Source organism: Capra hircus, chromosome 1, assembly GCF_001704415.2.
Source record: "Capra hircus breed San Clemente chromosome 1, ASM170441v1, whole genome shotgun sequence".
NCBI lineage: Eukaryota > Metazoa > Chordata > Mammalia > Artiodactyla > Bovidae > Capra > Capra hircus.
The window spans coordinates 1,351,433-1,373,061 of NC_030808.1; the positions used below are offsets into that span (position 1 = coordinate 1,351,433).

The 21,629-nt window shown below is 40.8% G+C and overlaps 1 protein-coding gene across 13 annotated transcripts in view; it reads left to right on the top strand.

Moving 5' to 3' along the window:
* SYNJ1 (synaptojanin 1) overlaps nt 1-21,629 on the top strand; it is a 94,500-nt gene that overhangs the window by 69,372 nt on the left and 3,499 nt on the right. For 3 of the 13 annotated variants that reach the window (XM_018047095.1, XM_018047148.1, XM_018047201.1), the window contains 9 exons: nt 1,415-1,577; nt 5,320-5,529; nt 6,691-6,834; nt 7,392-7,430; nt 9,254-9,301; nt 10,549-10,587; nt 10,722-10,792; nt 13,618-13,726; nt 14,005-14,222. In XM_018047095.1, the coding sequence (XP_017902584.1) occupies nt 1,415-1,577; nt 5,320-5,529; nt 6,691-6,834; nt 7,392-7,430; nt 9,254-9,301; nt 10,549-10,587; nt 10,722-10,792; nt 13,618-13,726; nt 14,005-14,222 (1,041 nt within the window). Of the gene's footprint in view, nt 1-1,414; nt 1,578-5,319; nt 5,530-6,690; nt 6,835-7,391; nt 7,431-9,253; nt 9,302-10,548; nt 10,588-10,721; nt 10,793-13,617; nt 13,727-14,004; nt 14,223-19,341; nt 19,366-21,629 lie in introns of all 13 variants that reach the window. The other 10 variants (XM_018047514.1, XM_018047528.1, XM_018047262.1 and 7 more) reach the window with 7 other exon arrangements.

Sequence of the window (21,629 nt, forward strand, 5' to 3'; positions counted from 1 at the left end):
ATTCTTGATTAAGTGCATCTTAAGTGGCCATGATAGTGACTGAGGCTTAAGAAGACTTGTTATTATTCTTTGGTGAATGCATAACAGAGGTTGTTGACTTAAAAAAATAAATGGTCCATGAAGCCTATTGCCTAGTTCTGACTTCAAACCTCAGCATGGATGCTAAATTCCTATTAAACACAACTGTGCGGTTCAGGCCAGCAGCTGTCAGCCTTTCCAGACTGTGCCATGAAAGAATTCTGATGTCAGTAGCATTTAAGGAAAGTATTTTTAATGTGACAGAACAGTGTAACTTGATTATAATACATTGATTGTTTTAGACTATACTTTTGTCCAAAAGCTTCTCAACTTTTTAGGAATAGCAGTGTGCCAGTTTCACAGATACCAGGCTTGGTGTTTTCAGAATGGTTAATTTTTGTTGAAGATTTAAAATGATCTTAGATTCTCTTAAGTATGCTTGTGACATTTGAAATGCTGAAAAGTCTAAATGAACGAGAAAGTATTTTAAGAATTTTCTGTCATTTCTTTGGTTGTCTCATGTGGAAACAATTAATCTGTGGATCAAAATCAAAAGAAGTATAAATTTATGTAGCAAAGTTGTCAGTGAATTTAGATCTGGCATCAGAGAAGGTAATGGCAGCCCACTCCAGTACTCTCGCCTGGAGAATCTCATGGACGAAGGAGCCTGGTGGGCTGTAGTCCATGGGGTCGCTAAGAGTCGGACACAACTGAGCGACTTCACTTTCACTTTTCACTTTCATGCATTGGAGAAGGAAGTGGCAACCCATTCCAGGGTTCTTGCCTGGAGAATCCCAGGGACGGGGGAGCCTGGTGGGCTGTCGTCTGTGGGGTCACACAGAGTCGGACACGACTGAAGTGACTCAGCAGCGGCAGCAGCCGGGAAAGATATTTACTGCAGCAAAGAAAACTTAAATTTGTGTGCATCCTAGAAAAGAAGACCTGAGATTAGCAGCAGTAGGCTGTTTTGTTTTGGCCACACTGTGTGGCCAAATCTCAGTTCTGAGGTCGAGGATTCAACCTGGACCATAGCAGTGCTGGCATCACCAACTCAAGGGTCATGAGTTTGAGCAAACTCCAAGAGATAGTGAAGGACAGAGAAGCCTGACATGCTGCAGTCCATATGGTCGCAAAGAGATGCACATGACTTAGCAACTGAACAACAGCAATGACAGAAAGCCTGGAGTCCTAACCACTAGGCCACCAGGAAACTCCCTAACAGGTTTTTAAAGGGAGGATTGGGGACATTATACAGTATCTGTGAAATGATTGTGTTGAATGAATCTAGCTGAGTTAAGCCTATACTATTGTTATAACTTAAACAGACACTTTATTCCAAGATATTTAATTTTCTTGCCAATGAATTTTTAATTTTGTATCTCTTTTACTCAACCAGTTACTGGGTAGGACTATAACAATTACTTTAAAAAGTCCAGACTGGATCAAAACTTTGGAAGAAGAAATGAGCTTAGAGAAAATCAACATCCCCTTGCCATCATCAACCAGCTCCACCCTCCTAGGTGAAGACGCGGAGGTCACGGCCGACTTCGATATGGAAGGTCTGCTCATGGAACACATTGACTTCTATCCTTCTAGACAGGTTTCCTTCCCATCAGCAAAGTCTCAGTCTCCAAATTTATCCTTCTCTTTCTTCTTGTAACACCCAGAGAAGTAGTAATCAGATTTGGTTTACATCGTATTGTGTGTTTTTTGCTTGTTACTCAGACTTCAGATGTGTGTGCCCTTCTACCATACAAAGGTCAAGACCTTTACAATAGTTGGTTTACGTCCTTGTGTGATAAAAGCACAAAGTGGTGTTTTTGATGTGTGGTTTGGTCCCACTGATTGTAGTTGAAATAGAAGAGTAGGAGCTCTGTGCAGAAATGAGCTCAAAATATTTACAACCAAAGAGGATATATTTCAAAGTCATTTTTAAAAAATTCTTAAAGTGGCTGGGAACACATTTGAAACTGAACCCACTCATGTAGATGTAATCATCTCAAGTTTAAGAGTTGGGCCAGGTTATCTTAATATAATAATTTCCTTAAATGTGATTAAGAAATGTGTTTGCTTTTTAATGCTGTATCTGCTATATTATTTTAACGTATTTTCCACTAAAATGCATACCTTAGTTTATAAAAGGGCAATATATCATATTGTGATGTCCTGTACCTCTAGGTAACACATCTAAGAGTTGAACACCTTAGAAGATCAGCTTGTTTTCACATTTCTCTATTCATTTGTTTGCTTAGTCCGCACGTTTATGTAGCACCTTTTATATGCCAGTTACATGCTAAGTGCTGGAAATTCAACAGATGGCATCCTTGCCGTCCCTAAAGTCACAGCTCAGTGGGTGTTACATACAAGTAAGCGGACAGTGCCATCAACACACTCGTGAACGGTGCTGCTGTAGTTCTTGGGGCAGTCGCCTAACTTAGAGTTGGACAGCCAGAGAAGTTGAAATTGAAAATCTGAAGACTGAGATTCAGATTAAAGAGGATAGACAGACATGAACCAGGAAGAAGGAACGTGCAGAGACCTAAGGGGACAAAAGGATCTAAGTAGACGATGCAGATATGCTTGTGCAAGAGGAAGGGAAGAAAGAGCAGGAAGAGGACTGGGTGTGGATGGAAGGTGAATTTCTCTTCTGTTTTGTTTGAAGTATTTATTTATTTGGCTGCACTGGGTCTTAGTTGGAGCATGCAGGATCTGTAGCATGCAGACTCTTGGTTGTGACATGTGGGATCTGGTTCCCTGACCAGGGATCGAACCTGGGCCCCCTGCGTTGGGAGCAGGGAGTCTTAGCCACTGGACCAGCAGGGAATCCTGAGTTTGGTTTTGAATGTGTTGAAGTTGAGGCATCTGTTGGGTGCATCGGCTCCAGAAGTAGGCTGTGGGCATGTGGGCCTGGCACTCAGCAGAGAGCCCGGAGCTTTGATGATAGGTAAGGCCCTGCATTTGGATTTGCTTGGCCAGAAACCTGATACAGAGATGGGAGAGGACTTCCTGGGATGGAACCGAAACGCAGACTTTGAAGGACAGGCAGAAGAAGGCGGCCCATAAAAGAAAAAGCAGAAGAAACGACTAGAAATGTCAGAGAGCCAGGAAAATATAGCACTTAAAGACCAAATGAAGAAAAGATGATAAGGAGAAGTGATCTATAGCGTCTTCTGTCGCAGGGCGAGAAGTGAGCACCACATCTTGCCCTTTGGGCTTGGAACCAGGGGAGGAAGCTGTTGGTGACATTCAGGAGAGTGATTTCAGTGGAGTGAAGAAGCCAGATGGTGGTAAATCAGGGTGTGGATGGAAGACAAGGAAGTGCAGAAAGTGCCTGTGGACAACTCTCTACAGAAATGTGCCTGAGGCGGGAGAAAGAGAGATGAAGGCAGTTGCTCCCTGAAGTGTTGTTTTGAAGTGGAGACACTTGAGGAGCTTAATCCTGATGGAAAGGGCTGATGCTGCTGGGGAGGGGCAGGGCAACCGGTGGGCAGAACCCCACCCTTTCCACCCATAGATATGGTTAGGCTACAGCTGGGGGGCAGGTTGTTGAAGAGAGGGGTTCCCACCTTAGGACTTCCCTTTTCTCTGTGAAGTTTAAGGAGGCGGGCAGCACACGGCTTTAGGAGGGTTGAGAAGGTTCAAGACAAAGCTCCTGGGAAGCAGTCAGATGGGGAGCCAGCCAGGAAACTGTGGGTTGGCCAGGAGGCCATGGGAGCCCAGATGAGGCTGAAACCACAGAGTTAACACGGCTGCAGTCCTCAGGACCACACGGTTGTCTGTCTGCAGCACCCAGCAGCCTGTCTGCAGTCATGGAGAGATTAGACTGCAGAATTGATGCAGGGGCGACAGAAGACTAGTGCAGGAGGGGACCGGCCGTGGCAAGGAACCAGAGGATGTGAAGAGAGCTGCAAGGAGAGCTGCAAAATCCAGTAGGGGCTCAAAGAAGAGGGATCGAAGGCCTGGGTCCTGGTGAAGTCAGAAGTGGGGAAAGAGTAGCCAAGGGAAAGACTGAGAGGCTGGAAGGCGGTCAGATAGAAGTGTTTGAGTTTATTGCTTCAGAGGCACTGCGGTTCCAAGGGGTGTGAGTGTGGAGTAGAGGAGCACGCCAGCAGGGTGAAGCGTCAGGTTGGTGGGTTATCCAGAGAGGCTTCAGTGTCACCCAGAAGGATGGCGGGGCCCAGCTTACCGTCTCGCTCTCTCCTTGGTCCTCAGTGAATGGGTTCTAGTGACCAAAAGGGTGGAGGTGGGAGATTATGGCGGCAAACAGGGGTTGAGGGTGTTACACAAATTCTGGAAGGCATGGCCTCCAGAAATAAAGAGGCCTTTTTGTTCAGGCTTGGAAGATTAAAGTTTTGGAATTGGAGTCAGGTGGCATGGGGCTCCCTGACGCCACTTCCCGACCCTGTGGAAAACGGAGGTGAGGAGACCTCAGGGAGAATCAACTCCCCCCTGTTAAATTAAAGCAGAGAGGGTTACATGTCAGGTGGGGGCGCCCAGGGCACCAAGTAGTGGGGAGTCTTCCAGGGGAAGGGTGTAGTGTATGACTGTGTCTGCCGTGAGGGGCAGTTCCATAGACTAGCAGGCAGGTTTGAAGGGAGGGCAGTGAGCGTCCGACTCAGCCAGCACTGAGAGCGCTGCTCAGGGCGCATTGACAGCTGTGGAGTCAACCCAGCCCCAGATGTTAGCCACCACTGGGCCTCCTGTTGCTCTGAGACGAGACTTTTTAAAAAATTGTTATTAATAAATGTGTTTATTTTTAATGGAAAGATAATTGCTTGATAGTATTGTGCTGGTTTCTGCCAATATCCGCATTAAGCAGCCATAGGTATTACTGTGTCCCCTGTGACTGTCTTTTTTTAAGTAATCTAATTAGTTAGTGGCTGTGCTGGGTCTTGGTTGCTACGGACAGGGTTTCTCTAGCTGTGGTGAGCAGGGGCTACTCTCTGTGTGGTGCACAGGCTTCAGTATTTGTGGCATGGGCAATCTTCCCAGACCAGGGATTGAACCCATGTCCATCTGCATTGGCAGACAGATTCTTCACCACGGGACCACCCGGGAAGCCCAGGGGGCTCTCTTTAATTACTTTTTCTACGGTACGAGAGCATTTGCACTAATTCTAGTTGTATACATATAATCTCTTTATATATACCCACATGCTTAACTTACACATGTTTGCAGTATCATCATGTTAAGGTGTTTATTTTATATATTTAACCCCTTAAGCCTAGACTGGCGGGGGCGGGGAGAAATCTCTGAGAAAGTTAACGTGCTGGTAAGGTGGCCAACCTTGTGTTTTCTCAGGTGATGTGGATGACTATAGTGCTGAGGTAGAGGAGATCCTTCCTCAGCATCTCCAGCCATCTTCCAGTTCTGGCCTTGGCACATCCCCCGGTTCTTCACCCCGGACCAGTCCCTGCCAGTCACCTACCATATCGGAGGGGCCTGTGCCTTCCCTCCCAGTGAGACCAAGTCGAGCTCCGTCCAGAACACCCGGGCCCCCCGCTTCACAAAGTATGTGTTTTATTTCAAGTTTTGTATGACTTCCCAGGCTGATATGTTTGATTTTAGATGGTTAAACCTCTGATGCCTTAAAATCTCCTTTGGAGAGCTATTTTTGCTTAACTTTCACATCCATAGGCTAAAATGTAGCATGTTTTCTGTGTCTGCAAAAGAGGAAACTTTGTAGATGGTTCCGCCCTAAGTGAAGAGGAAGCTTGTTGCTATCACTAGATGAGAACTTCACTTCATCCTTTTTCTATGTGGCAGCTTTGTCCATGGCTTATCACTGATAATTTTTAAGCATTATGGTCAGAACCCATAACTCTTTGGGCTTAACTATCTGTACATTACCTGCTTTATAACAGGAAGCAGAAAGAGACAAAACAAGTATTTTGAATTCAGCTTGATAGTCATGACTCCTCCAAAGTCAGAAGGTTTTTCTCTGTAAGTTGTTACACCACACAGTTCAGTCACTGTTCCACACTAACCAGTATCCTTGAAAAATACCTTTTATTTCAGCAGTTTCTCGAGCTCCCCCATGCTACTCTTAGGGGACCGTTGTTAAATAGTCACTGAGTCATATCTGACTATGTTGCAACCCCATGGATTGTAGCCTGCCAGGCTCCTCTGTCCATGGGATTTCCCAGGCAAGAATATGGGAGTGGGTTGCCATTTCCTTCTCCAGGAGATCCTCCTGATTCAGGGATCAAACTTGCATCTCCTGCATTGGCGGGTGGATTCTTTACCACTGAGCCACGAGGGAAGCCCTCTGAGGATGGGCTTCCTTCAGTAAATTCAGGATAAGTCAAGACATAGAAAGAAGAGGCTCCCTTTGCTTTTTCTTCTCCTGGCCAGCAGATTGGATTGCAAATGACCTAACTCACACGATACTTCATGCCATCTTGTTAGGGCCACTCAGTAAATCCCCTTTCAGTACCCGGGGCCTGGATAAGAAGTCCAGAGAGTAACCTGATTGCTCCCATAGTACCACAGGGTAAGGTAATAGTGTAAGGTAATAGCATAGCTGCTTGTGTTATTGATACTAAAAATGTGTGTCATTCCTCTATAGTACAAATTATTTTGCTAAATAATTTATCATACACCTATAGAAAGTACCTGTGTGCTCATCCCTTGGAACCTGATCCTCTTACCTAAGGTACTTTTTTCTGGTAGGTTCTCCTGTTGACACTCTGCCAGCAACACAGCTGCAGCAGAAAGATTCTTCCCAGACCCTGGAACCCAAGCGGCCTCCCCCTCCCCGCCCAGTTGCTCCTCCTGCACGTCCAGCTCCCCCACAACGACCGCCTCCGCCTTCAGGTGACAAATCCTTGTATTTCCATCTCTGCTGGATTTCATCTCTCTGCTGAAAAATGTTTTGCATGTTTTTGAAACGCTCGCTTTTAGATTTTATCAGTTTTCTGTCACTGGTGCTGCTTCCTTAGTTAGCTTTTCTCTAACAAACGGCATAGGCGTGACAGAACAGCTAGATTCCTGTAACATGTTTTCAGAGCTGGCCTCTTACAAGCATGCAGGAAACATTTGTTTTGTTTTTGCTAATTTGATGTGGTTGTACTGATTTCTGTAAAATGCATGATTATTTAAAAAATGAAAAAAAAATTTTAATTAGAACTGAAGAACATACATCTTTATGTTTACAGTTTTATATATTTGTTTAAATGTTCTTTTAAAATAAGTATAGTGTTGTTTCTGTTAGAAGTATTTGCGTTACATAATAGCTTTTTTATAGCACCAAGATATGAATATGTACTCTACATGATATTTGACATCTTGGAAACTATAGTAAATCTTTGACATTTCAATTCTTTATTTAATGTCATTTCCTTTCTGCTGCATATTCTCTTATGAACTATAAGGAGCTAGGAGTCCTGCACCTGCTAGAAAAGAGTTTGGAGGTAACCATTTATATTTGTTATAATGTATGGATCTTGGTTCATTAATTTTTTTGGAGTTTGAGCCCTGTAACTCAATGACACTTTAGGTTGCTCTGATGAAAGCCAAAATGAATGACATTTATATGCCAACTTAAAAAGAACTCCAAACTTTCATTATATTTCTGATAAAAGATTAGAGCCTGATTTTATTAGTGAATATTATTAGAATTAACAAGACCTTCTATTTCCCAGATAAACAGAGTTGAATTACTTAAGGCCTGATATACTTTTTATTAATAAATATAGTCAATTCAGTTATAAAGATTAAGTGAGTCAAACATGATGAAGATAGGTGGTTTCCCAAGGATTTGATTATATTGAATTATATTAGAACTCTAGTCGTCTTGCCAGTCGCCTATGAATTAGCAAATGTCCTAGGAATGCAATTTAAAGTTATCATAATCATCTGAAATATAGCTTTCATTTTGCATGGCTTTATCATAACTTGTCATAACATTCATGCTTCATTTTTAAAGTAGAAGAACAAGTCTCTGTTATAAATTTCGATAAAGAAATTCTTCTCAACACATGGGTCACTTTTTGTAGTTTACTTGTTTTACGTGAAGACTCTCACGAAGCTCGACTAGAGGCTTTCTTTAATCCAGTTCTCAAGAAAGGCTGAGGCACAATGTCTCCGTCCCGCAGAGGAGCTGTTGCTCACCCAGTGTTAGTGTCCTTAGGGCTCGCTGCACAGGCGGCTGGTCTCTCCCTGCTCCAGCTGCCGGAGCACAGTGCCGACCGACTCACATGCTGTCAGAGTGACTGCGCTGTGTGCAGGCTTTAACGACTTTGGGTAATAAGGGTAACAAAGTTCTTTGAGCACCATTCTGTAAGATACTACTGAAGGATAACTTTTCCACTAACTTAAAGAAGACATTGATTTTTTTCCCATTTTCAACTTGTGCTTTGATTTATAGCTTGATGGAAGATTTTATTTACCTTCCCCTTTAATTAGGAAACCAATCTGTAGAAAAATAAAAATTTTAAAGAAATTTGTGAAAAGCTATACATACTAGCAACTCAGTGACTTACTTAGAAATCTGATGTAGTTTTTTAAAAATTGCTTCTCTTCATAATTCTTTTGTAGGCAGTCTTTGCAGCATATTTTTTTTTAACCCTATAAACCAATAACTGCTTGAAGGCAATAACCTGGAAGTAATTATAGTACTTCTGGAGTTTTTTTTTTTAATAATGCTTTGAAAATTACCTTCTGAGGGACTAACATAGTCTCATAGAGATTTAAAATGAAATTGGAACTTTCAGATTTTTTTTTTCCTTTATGACTGGCAATGGAGCTTTTGTTAGTGGTTTAATTCTGAATATAAAGAATGAGATGATTAAAAAGCAAAGACTTTCATTACACATATTTTCACATTCCCTACCGCTAGTGAAAAAGTGAAAGTGTTAGTCACTCAGTGCTGTCTGACTCTTTGGAAACCCATGGTCCATAGCCCACCAGGCTCCTCTGTCCATGGGATTCTCCAGGCAAGAATGCTGGAGTGGGTTGCCATTTCTTTCTCCAGGGAATCCTCCCATGATGTCAGATATAAAAAGAAAACTATTTTCTCCTTTCAGTTCTAACTGAAGAAAGGGCCAGGATCAGGTTTGGGCCAGACATCTAGAGGCACTTTGGTTTATACAGATATCCTTGAAGAAATTTGAAGCAGTGAAAGAACTTTTTTGCAAAAGGACATTTAACTCGGAAACTGTTTTGTGTGCGCCTGCCTTTCCCTCTGTTCTATGGGCCCTGAACAATACACAGCTTCTGTTCTCTCTCTAAAAAGGTGTTGGAGCCCCTCCCAGTCCGGGGGTAGCTAGGCGAGAGATGGAAGGTAACAAGACGTTTTCATCCTAGAAATGGATCTCTCATTTTATTCCTAAATGTCAGCCCCTCTGATGTTTAAAGACATACCAAATCTTTTCTTGGTCCAACTGTAAACTCCCCCTCCCCCTCCTTACGTATATCTTGTAACTTTGTATTTTTTCTCTCTTCATTCTGTGTTGTGTAGTTTCTGATGGTTGTCCGTTTACTTTCTCTGCAATTCTTAATGTTGTTCTGAGCTGATTTGTATATACATATTTCATATACACTTAAGATGTGAAATTAATGGGCAGTATTATTTTAAGAAGAATGCCTTCAAAAATCTTTTCAGAATAAGTCAAATGTTTAGACATGTACTATACTAACTCTGAAGTTTTAAAAATGAATAATTAAACCTTGTTAATTCAGTCCAAGGATATAGTATTATTTAATCAACTTCAGATAACATAAATATGCTGAGTAAATTTGCTTAAAAGGCTATTAAAACTGGAAGCCATTCATTAAGATTACAGTTATTAAAAGTCTGATGGGTTTTATATAACAATTACACTTGAATTTCCTTTCAAAAAGAAGAAATATGAGATGCTGACCTTAATAGTGTCTCCTATTCCTTTTGGCCCCAAAAGTAGTTTATTTCATTTCAGTCTTCTCGTACATTTCGAATGAGTTTGGGCAGTATTTCAACGCTGTCTTGCATAAGGCAGATATTGTAATAAGTAGTGCCCGCCTTCTACTTTAATGATAGGGTTTTTCTGTAGAAACCCAAAAGATCTCGTTGTAAGAGTCCCTGTCCGTGCTGACGTCTACAGCATGAAGCCCTGAAACAGTGCTGTTTGATGTCTTGTGTGATTCGGAAAGTGCGTGTCTGTTGGTCCTGGAGCCGTGAGTCCACCAAGCTCTGGGAAGCAGTGGGGCCACATCTTGTGACCGTTCCCCCAAACTGACCATGTGTTTTCAGGATTCACAGGAAAGAGCTCTGGTGGGAAAGTTACCTTCCAAATGAGGTATCAGACCAGCTGCCAACTTGTCCTATCAATGTCACTCTCAGTAGTATAAATTTTTCTCTTTTGGGGGTATTTTCTAAAGGGCTGTTAATACCCTCCAGCATTTCTAAAGCAGAATAGTTTGTTTTGGTTTTCTTTTTCCACCTCGTGCCCCCATTTCTGCTGGTAATGAAACAGAACAGCTAGCTAGTATTATATAATATGACTTGATTGTTTACTTATGGGTAATTTTTTTTTCCTTCCTGCTTCAAAGCACCCAAAAGCCCAGGGACGACACGGAGAGATAATCTAGGTAAACATTCGAATTCAGCTACTTAACCTTAAAGCTGGACCATGAATAGACAGTGTGGACATAAGTGCATGGTTTCTTGTTTCTTTCTTTAAAAACAAACACCTGAGCTACATGGTGTGATGCCTTTGTTCCAGGACGCAGTCAGCTTCCACCTCAAGCCGGACTGCCAGGCCCGGGACTTGCTGGACACAGTGCAGCCAGACCGGTAGGCAGCGCCTCCCTTGCGAGCCAGGAGGTCTAGGTCCTGGGTCCCAACTTGCTACTAATCAGATGTGTTACCCTGAAGAAATCACGGGCCCATTAGGACTCCGATTTCCTCAATTCTAAACTGGGGGAATTAGACTTGATGCTCTTTAAGGCACCTTTGTGTGTGTGTGTGTGTGTGTGTGTTTTACTCTCTGAGTTGTATGTGTGTGTGTGTGTGTGTACTTGCTGAGTTGTGTCCCACTCTTTGCAACCCCATGGACTGTAGCCCATCAGGCTCCTATGTCTATGAAATTTCCCTGGTAAGATTACTGGGAGTGGGTTGCCATTTCCTTCTCCAGAGGATTTCCCCAACCCAGGGATCAAACCCGCTTCTCCTGCATTGAGAGGCAGATTCTTTACCACTGAGCCACCAGGGCAGCGCCACCTTCAACTCGAATGGTATTCTAACATCCTCTTCAGAAGGAAAAGCTTCCTTCATTATTTGAATAAAAGTGGTACAGTTAAGTGATTACAGTCACTAAATAAATATCTTAGAATCTTGAAATATATGGGGAAGTGATGTACTAGGGCAACTTTTTACGACATTATCTGAGTAATTAATAAGGTAAAGTCACTCTTCAATCAGAAAGGTTATTTCCTTTTTATTTATTTTTGCCACACCTCGAGGCATGCGGGATCTTAGTTCCCAAAACAGGGATTGAACCCGTACTCCCTGCAGTGGAAGTACAAATCTTAACCGCTGGACCGCCAGGGAAATCCGGAAGGATTTTAAAATTAGATTTCAGGAAGCCCATTGATGATAATCTGTCAGCTAAAACCAGTTCTAAAGGTTTAACTGCAGGAGAGCAGATGGCGTTGCAGGGTTTCACCCTGCGTTGTAAGTCTGTGGTTTTCTGCATGTTTATCTGTGTTTTGTTATACACAGAATTATTCTGTAATTCACCCGCATGAAAATTTTCTCTGGGATAGAACAAGTAATTCAAAGAAAAAAAAAAGAGAAACCAGTGTCAGTCTGGTGGAGCCTGGGCTTATTAGGAGGCCACTAGCTGAATCCTGGGAACTGTGACTATACCTAGAAATGAAGAAACTTCTGCTAATGAAACTACTTCGAGTCTAAGAAATTCTCATAAGATTTCTAAGACAGAGATATTTTGTTTTTTGTCTTGTAGCCAACCTGAAGTCCTTTTCTATATATAATAATATGCTCCAAAGTAAAGTGTCTGTGGAATATACCTAAAATAGCCATTATCCACTCCCCTGTTTGCTTTTTTAAAAAAGGAGAAATTGTTATTCACCGACTGTACCACTTCCCACAAAGTACTTTGCTTACTGAATATAATAAGAATAGGGAAGGAAAGTCAGGATTTTGTGCGATTACATTTGTAACTTTTGCTTATGCATGGAATCTAGAAAAATGGTACTGATGAACCTGTTGGCAGGGCAGCAGTGGAGACAGAGAGAGAGTGAGCAGACTTGTGGACACAGCGTGGGCAGGAGAGGGTGGGACTGATTAAGAGAATACTATGGAAACATATATATTACCATATGTAAAATAGATAGCAGGTGGGAATGGGGAGCTCAACCCTGTGCTGTGTGACAACTTAGAAGCCTGGGAGGGGGGTTCAAGAGGGAGGGGACATGTGTGTACCTGTGGGGGATTCAGGAGGGAGGGGGCATATACCTCCATGTGGCTGATTCATATTGATGTATGGCAGAGGCCAACATATATTGTAAAGCAATTATCCTCCAATTTATAAAAAAATAAGGAAAAGGTACTGAGTGCTTAAAGCCTTCAGCAAACATGTAAAGGTAGAAAAGAACGTTATTTCCCCAGTATATCTTCCAGCCTTTGTATTTCAGCACATTGAGTTAGCCATTCCAAAGTTTTTAACCTCTGTGTTTAATAAAGAAAAACAGCCTCAGTGTAGTTTTTGGCAAGCCTCATAGTTCCACAGTGTATGTCCTGCTCCATCTCCTCCTGACCTGTGAAATCGTCCCACTAAGGCAGTATGATATAGGATAAAGAACATGGGCCCTGAGTTTGGCTCCTGGCTTTATTTTCCAAGTCTGTGGCTTTGGGACAGTTGTATACATTTCTTCATTTAAATTAGAGATGATAAAATAATACCTTACCCCCCAGAGCCATTTGGACATTGAAATGTAAATTCATACCCAGTGCTTAGTTAACACAGTGCCTGGCACATAGTAAACAGTGAAGAATAAAAAGGAAGATTTTTGAAGCTTAAGGAACAAAATTGGGTCATTTGTAGAGACGTGGATGGACCTAGAAAGTATCATACAGAGTGAAGTAAGTCAGAAAGAGAGAAACAGTATTGTGTATTAACCCATATATGTGGAATTTAGATAAATACTATAGATGATCTTATTTGCAAACCAGTAATAGAGACACAGACATAGAGAACAAATGTGTGGATACCAAAGGGCAGGGGAGGAACTGGGAGATTCAGGTTGACACATATATATATATATTATTGATAGCACAGAGAGTTCTACTTAACGCACTGTGATGACCTGAATGGGAGGGAAATCCAAAAGGGAGGGGATATATATATATATGTATGCCTGATTCATTTTGCTGAAGAGTAGAGACCAACACAACATTGTAAGGTAACTATGCACCAATAAAAGTTAATCCGTAATAAAAAAAAACAATGAAACTTATGATTATGTGGCAATAAATAGAGCCATTGGGATGACAAGAGGCTGAGGAAACGATACAAGATGCATAAACAATATTCTCACCAAATCTTGTCCGTTGCAGATAAGGTAAATGTCTCAGTGGTTTTTGTTTCCCATCTTTAGATTATTCCGCCCCGTGCTGGAGTCATCAGCGCCCCCCAGAGCCACGCACGGGCATCTGCTGGGAGACTGACTCCTGAAAGCCAAAGCAAGCCCTCCGAAGTACTGAAAGGTAGACCCGTAATGGAAACAGCAGTGCCGTTCTGTATCCTCCCCTTCCGCTTCTTGTCTCTTCTCTTTCTGCAGTCTCTCACTTTATACAACTTACTCAAATTGAAGTAGCCTTCTTTCTTTCTCTCTCTCTTTTTTTTTTTCCTGTCTTTCTGTATGCCATAATAAAGGAGGCTACTGGGGGCCGGGACAGGGACAGGAATCTCCTACATTCCCTGAAAGGAAGGATAAACTCGGTTTTCCAGAGAATGCCTAACATCTGGAAATGACTTTCTTTAGGGTCAGCTCTTCTTCCCGAACCCCTGAAGCCTCAGGCTGCCCTTCCTGCGCCGCCTCCTCTTGCGCCACCTGTTCAGAAGATGCAGGAGCCTCTCATCCCGGTGGCCGCACCTCTGCCCCAGGCTGCCCCACAGCCCAGCCTGGAAACGCCCCCGCAGCCACCCCCTCGGAGCAGGTCATCCCACAGCTTGCCTTCTGAGTCTCCGGCACAGCCGCAGGTAAGGCCTTCCAGTGGGGAGAAAGATCTGGGTGTGGGTATGGGTGTGTGTGTGTGTGTGTGAAGGCCTTTGTTTACATTTTGTTTTGTTTTTCCTTTTTTTTTTTTTTTACTGAGGCATATTTGATGCCCTTGCTGTAGTCTTTGAACATACTTATTTTAATTATTAGCTTTAGAAAAACAGCTAAGATTTGATTTTTAAAAATTTCGTCGTTTGCTGGTAATAACATGTTTAGATGTGACTTCAACCAGTGAGTGTCATTTGGCATCTCAGACTTGTCACACAACAAACGCATGTTTGGCTGTTTCAGGGTTGGGTTTTTTTTGTTTGTTTGTCCAACCTGTTGTCCGCATCAAGGGTTCACAGAGAGTGACCCTAGATTAGGGCTCTTTCCCTAAAGGCTCTTCTCCCTAAAACTTCCAAGTGGCTCCCAGGCTGTTTTACCTTGTTTAAAGTGGAGGTGATTTTTTTTGTTTTTTTTCCGTGTGTAATTTTCTTTGGATACTTAATTAGAATGGACAGTAATAATTTAGTTTCTTTTTGTTCCCAGCTATTAGATTAGTTTTGGCCTTTACCTCCTGGACAGAAGGGCAGTCAGGTCAATCCCTGGCCATTGGCAGTAAATTTCCAATAATCCTATTTCTCTTGATGCTGCAGTTAGCTCTTTTCTGTGATGGAGCTGGCACTGGGCTTCCTTGGGGATCTCTAAGTTTCAGACACTACTGGATCCATTTAGATGTTTCAGGCATGCAGCAGCAAGCTTATTCACCGAAGTATAAGCCATCAAAATAATGTTCTCATGAATACCACATAGAAAATAGTGCCCTTGCCTTGGTGGGTGGAAATCATGGGATCACAGGGACTTTTGTTACCCAGAGTGATCTCACACTGGAAAGCCTTCTGGTGTGTATACACAAAGTTGTTTCAACACAAGAATATTCGTGCGAGTTGAATTGTTTTACTTGGAGGTTGTTTTACTTAGTTTCTATTATATACGTCTCAGTAAAATCATTAAAATAAGGTTTATCTTTAGTATAAGGTTTATCTTTATATTTCTGTTGTCTAGCCTCACATTGAATTTTATCCAAAAGTTTTAACTTGAAAATGCCATCAAGGCCAAAGAACTGAAGTTTTAAGTCTGCTTTTATTTTGGAATAGTCTAAAATACAGAAATATTACACTGGTGATGGCCCTTAAGCATGTTTATAATAACAGTTTGCATTTATTTTGCAAACTATTATTTGCATTTATTTTGCACTCACATATTGCAGATATGCGAGTATGTCCAGCTAATTGGCAGAAGTTAGCAGTTTCTTATGCTTTTTCACAGTGAAAAACAGATTATAAAGTAAATATGAATCTTGAAACAATATAAATACTTAGCAGTTAGCACTTACTTATTAGACTATTGGTCACATTTTTTAAAAAGCTAAGACGGATATATAATTGAGAATGATGTTCTCTTAAGCTAATTAACACCAAAAAGTGTTATGTAATTGGGGACGCTGAAGATACATAGTAGTTATAGAAGCCCTTCAAACAATAAATGTCCATTATTTTCTCTTTGCCAGTCTACTTTTAGTGCATGATGATTTTTTCTTTTCATTTTCTTATAAGGTATAGTATTGTATTTATTTATTTATTTTTAGTGTAATTGGAGGGCAAGAAACTTTCACAGAAGCCATCTTAAAGCTTTGTATTACTACAGTTTTAGGACAGAAAGTGATCATGCTTTTCACAGAAAAGGTGAACGCTAATTCCTAAAACTCTATAAAATGTTTTCAGTATTGAAAGTAGGTGTGGTACTCTGAACAACTTCAGAAAGAACACGCTGTCAAGGAAGATTGCAGTTCTCAGCAGACAGTCATCTTATGACACAAATAGTATAGGATGAATATTCCATGACTGCCATGTATCATTTTCTTAGGTGGTTTTCCCCTGTTTTGCTTTCTGATTTTCATTGGAATAGGTGTGGTAATTTGCTGACATTGTGTATGGTTTAGTAGGTTGTATTCTTGACTCTTATATTCTGCTCATCAGAACTGTGAAAGGTGTTTGTTATAAGCCTTTTTTTTTTTGCCTCAGTCATTGATATCAAATCCTTCTACACATTATATGCACAAGACACACTTTTCTGGGGAATGGAGGTCTTGTTCATGTGTAGACTGCCTTTGTGAAAGATCACAAAGAGCTTAGTCTCCTCCTGGGAGCTTACAGTCAGAAAGACGGGGAGGCATTTTACCTTTTGTGCCTTTCTAGTTTTGAACCATAAAAATAATGCCTATTCAAAAAATAATGAACATCTAAAGTCTTAAAAATTCTTCTGTAATGGCTATAACTTGAAAAGGGTGAGTTAGTAAAATAACTCACATTTTGATATTTTGGTAATAATATGAAACAGTCTTAGAATTGAACACTTACTAATTTTTACAAGTCTTTATTAATTCTGCCAAAAATATACAAGGTATTTAAAACATAGAATCACACATGACCCAGCTTTACTTGTTATTACTATTTAAGTTATTTGATTCTATAATTCTATATAGAAAAGATTCTTCTAATTCAAATGATTATATATGTTATATACCCTTTAGAAAATGTAAAAATGCGCCACTTATCTGACTTTCAATGTCTTAGTCATCTGATTATCAGCTGAAAACCAGAAGTCAGGAATCCAATGGGAAGTAAAGTAATAGCATCACAGCTATACTATTTTGGAGTGACAACTGATAGTGAGGGAAGAGACCAAGTAGAAAATCTCAGGACTTCCCTGGCAGTGCAGTTGTTAAGACCCCATGCTCCCAATGCAGAGGGCATGGGTTCGATCCCTGGTCAGGGAACTAAGATCCTGCATACCGCACAGCACAGCCAAAAAAGAAAAAAAAAAAATCTCAGCTTTCTGGATCAATTTAATACCATCCTCCTGCATCTTAATATGAACCCATTCCCAGTTTTTATCCGACTCTTCCAAAACTAATGCATCAGGATCATCAGTTCAGTTCAGTCACTCAGTCGTGTCTGACTCTTTGCAACCCCATGAATCGCAACATGCCAGGCCTCCCTGTCCATCACCAACTCCCGGAGTTCACTCAGACTCACGTCCATCGAGTCAGTGATGCCATCCAGCCATCTCATCCTCGGTCATCCCCTTCTCCTCCTGCCCTCAATCCCTCCCAGCATCAGAGTCTTTTCCAATGAGTCAACTCTTCGCATGAGGTGGCCAAAGTACTGGAGTTTCAGCTTTAGCATCATTCCTTTCAAAGAAATCCCAGGGCTGATCTTCAGAATGGACTGGTTGGATATCCTTGCAGTCCAAGGGACTCTCAAGAGTCTTCTCCAACACCACAGTTCAAAAGCAGCAATTCTTCGGCGCTCAGCCTTCTTCACAGTCTAACTCTCACATCCATACATGACCACAGGAAAAACCATAGCCTTGACTAGACAGACCTTAGTCGGCAAAGTAATGTCTCTGCTTTTGAATATACTATCTAGGTTGGTCATAACTTTTCTTCCAAGGAGTAAGCATCTTTTAATTTCATGGCTGCAGTGACCATCTGCAGTGATTTTGAAGCCCAAAAAAATAAAGCCTGACACTATTTCCACTGTTTCCCCATCTATTTCCCGTGAAGTGATGGGACCAGATGCCATGATCTTCGTTTTCTGAATGTTGAGCTTTAAGCCAAATTTTTCACTCTCCACTTTCACTTTCATCAAGAGGCTTTTTAGTCCCTCTTCACTTTCTGCCATAAGGGTGGTGTCATCTGCATATCTGAGGTTAGTGATATTTCTCCTGGCAATCTTGATTCCAGCTCGTGTTTCTTCCAGTCCAGCATTTCTCATGATGTACTCTGCATATAAGTTAAATAAGCAGGGTGACAATATACAGCCTTGACATTCTCCTTTTCCTATTTGAAACCAGTCTGTTGTTCCATGTCCAGTTCTGACTTGCTTCCTGACCTACATACAGATTTTTCAAGAGGCAGGTCAGGTGGTCTGGTATTCCCATCTCTTTCAGAATTTTCCACAGTTTATTGTGATCCACACAGTCAAAGGCTTTGGCATAATCAGGAAAGGTTAAATTCAGGAGTCTCATGTTTTGTAGTAACACATTTTATATAATATAAATATATAATAAATATATTATTTATAAAATAATTTATTTTAGAATGGTGTCTCTCGAAACTGTCTAAGTGAGTTTTGGTATTTTAAAATAAGGTAAGCTTTAAATATTGGGGAAGATTTGTTCAAACTGTTTCTTAAGAATACTGTAGTTTTTTAGAGTACTGCTACTATATTATAGAGAGATTGTGAGTTCATCTTTAGTATCACCCTTCAGGAAATTTGAATGATAGATTAATAGAACAAGCCTGGATCCTGACCATGTTAAAGTAAATAACCAGTTTTCACTTTTCTGCAAAGTAGTGCCGTTTTGCACAACTTCTCTAATCATGATGAACCCATAGGCTGCCTTGAGGCTATGTCCTAACCTTGGGCTGCCGTAACAAAATGCCATGAACTGGGTGACTCAGGCAGTAGAAATCTTTCTTCTCAAGTTCTGGAGGCTGGTAGCTGGAGATCAGGATGCCAGCATGGTTGGGTTCTGCTGGGGCCTCTTCTGTGCCCACATGGCCTTTCCTTGGTGCTTACACAAGGGAAAAAAGAGCAAGCCCTCTGGTGTGTCTCCTCCAAAGGGTGCTAGTTCCATCAAGAGGGCCCACTCTCGCAACCTCATCTAACCCCAGTCACCTCCTAGAGACCATGTCTCCAAATACCATCACATAAGGAGGTTGGGGGTCAGCATATGAATCTGAGGGGACACAAACATTTCATCCATAGCCTGCTGAAAATGCTTCAGTGCTCTAATAATGTTTTTGGAATTACTACTTTGAACTAGTTAGTAATCAACCTCAGATAAAATTAAATCCTGAGCCCTGTTACAGCAGCAGTACATTTTATTGTCTCTTGATCTTATACTGTGACCTGCAGATCTCACTGCTCTTGGATTTTGTATGTAATAAAAACTGAAAGTGTTTTGAAGACTGAATTGTTAGGGTTGCTGGTTGGTCTCAGATTGTCCTCCTAACTCTTTCCCTTGATGTCTGTGTTTCGTTTCTCAAAGCAGGAGCAACCATCAGGGTAACAGGTATCGGATTATTTCTCAATCTTATATGTGCTTCTCATCTGTCTTAGCACATTAGATGTATGAACCTTTTGCTTCATACATCTAAATTTTCACCCATTTTAAAAAACCACCTGTCCACATTAATAAATTCTGTTATCATACCATAAAACCTGCTTTTTTTCTTAGTATTTTGAATTCTTAGGAACCATTTTAGTTATTCTTGCTAATGCTTTCCCATTTTTTTTGCCTTTTTTTTTTTTTTACAAAAATTAACAAGACTAAAAAGTATAACTTTACGAAGGTAAGCTTTAGATATATGAAAGTGTATTTGGCAAAACCAAGTTGGTTCTTGATTTTAGCAATGGCATAATTATGTAAGTACAAAATTCAATTTTTTTCCTAGATTTCTTTTGGGAAACTTAAAAAAATAACTACTAGCATGTAGATTATAACTAGTAGCACTAGTAGGTTTTTTTTTTGTTAAAGAAAAATTGATGATTTACAAAGATGAAAGTTAACATTATAGCAGGATTATTTAAGGGCCTTTCCAACACCCTTCTCTGTAAAAAATACCATCATCATTAATGTCAAGTCATCATAAATGCTGCTTAGATACATAGAAATTCATTCTAATGCAATGAATGATGATGTGGCTCTCATAATTTCAAATCTCATTGGGCAAAATGATCATGTTTCTATTAAATTATTTTGAAAGAAAAATTTGTTAATATATGAAAATAAAGATATTTAAATGTGCAACATTTATTTGGCAAAGGCCTGTTATTCTAAGCTGTACAAAGCATCAACCTCCTACCTATAATGTCTGTGTCATGGACTCTGTCTACCATGGGAGAATCAGGGCCCAGACCCACTCAAGTACTTCTCTTTTGTCATATGAATCGTAAATAACCCAGTCATTACTGGTAATGTATAGCTAATTGTAATTTTACAGTGTCTATAGTAAATTTGTCTCTCAGGTACTATAATACACTTAGAATACAGTTTAGAATCTATGACATGTCTGCTCTTTAATTTTGTACAAATTTATTGTCATATTAAGTTTGAAGAAAAATAAAACTTGTTTACTTAAAGTATACTATAGATTAGAGAGTGATTCACGTAAGGAGTTATCCACACCGTTTCCTTTTGCAAATGAGTACCCTTCCTTATTCTTTGTTTTTTTTTTTTTTTTTGCCACTCCATGTGGCTTGTGGGGTCTCTGTTATGTGACCAGGGGTTGAACCCAGGCCCTGGCAGTGAAAGCAGAGAGCCCTAACCACTGGGTCGGAAGGGAATTAGCCTTACCTGTTCTTAAGCACCAGGCTACTGTTTAAGAAGATACAGTTATGTTTTATTGGAGTTTCCCAGGCAGCTCAGTGATAAAGAATCTGTCTGCTAAAGAAGACGACACAGGTTCGATTCCTGGGTCAGGAAAATTCCCTGGAGAAGGGAATGACAACCCACTCCAGTTTTCTTACCTGGTAAATCCCATGGACAGAGGAGCCTAGTGGGCTATCGTCTGTAGTCATCTTGTGGGGTTGCAGAGTCAGATATGACTTAGCGACTAAAACAAGAACAGCAAAACAATGTTTTATTGAGACTGCTGCTCTTTTTTTCAACATATCTTATGAACTAATATCTTTAGTTACTTGCTGTAACAATGACCTAAATTCATTTTGGGTCATGCTCCATTTTGTACATTGCAAGTCTTTAGCTAAGTAAAATTCTCCCGCTCCTGTGCTTTTCTTACCTTTAATTTGGCATAAATATCCAAGTCATCCACCTAGTTTTAATAATTACATATAGAGTGTTTTTTTTTTTTTTAATTAAAATGGAGTTCCCTCCAAAAAAATAAAATGGAGTTCCCAATAAAGCTAGCTACTTTTCTCACACAGCCAGGCTTCAGTTCAGTGTTTCCCTTAGGAAAGTAGCCTGTGCCTGGTACCACAGCCGGGCTCCCCTCCAGCTGGCTTCTTTGTGAACTGGGCACACAGGGCGGATTTTTCATGACTGTGAAGTAGGTCTGACCCCTCCTCCTGCCAGTAACCATTCACAGCCAGCTCTGCGACGCATAGCTTTATTTTGGTTGAAGAATTACTATCCCAAATAGAAATGGAATTCCTCCCCATACCACGCCATCCAATTTTAAAGAATCATTGCAGTTAGTTATTAATAAACCTATCTAAAGATGAAGAAGGTCAATTAAAAAATATTTTCACATTCAGAATTTATTCTACAAAGGAGAGCTGACATTAAAAGGCAAAGAATGCTTTGAAAATTTTATT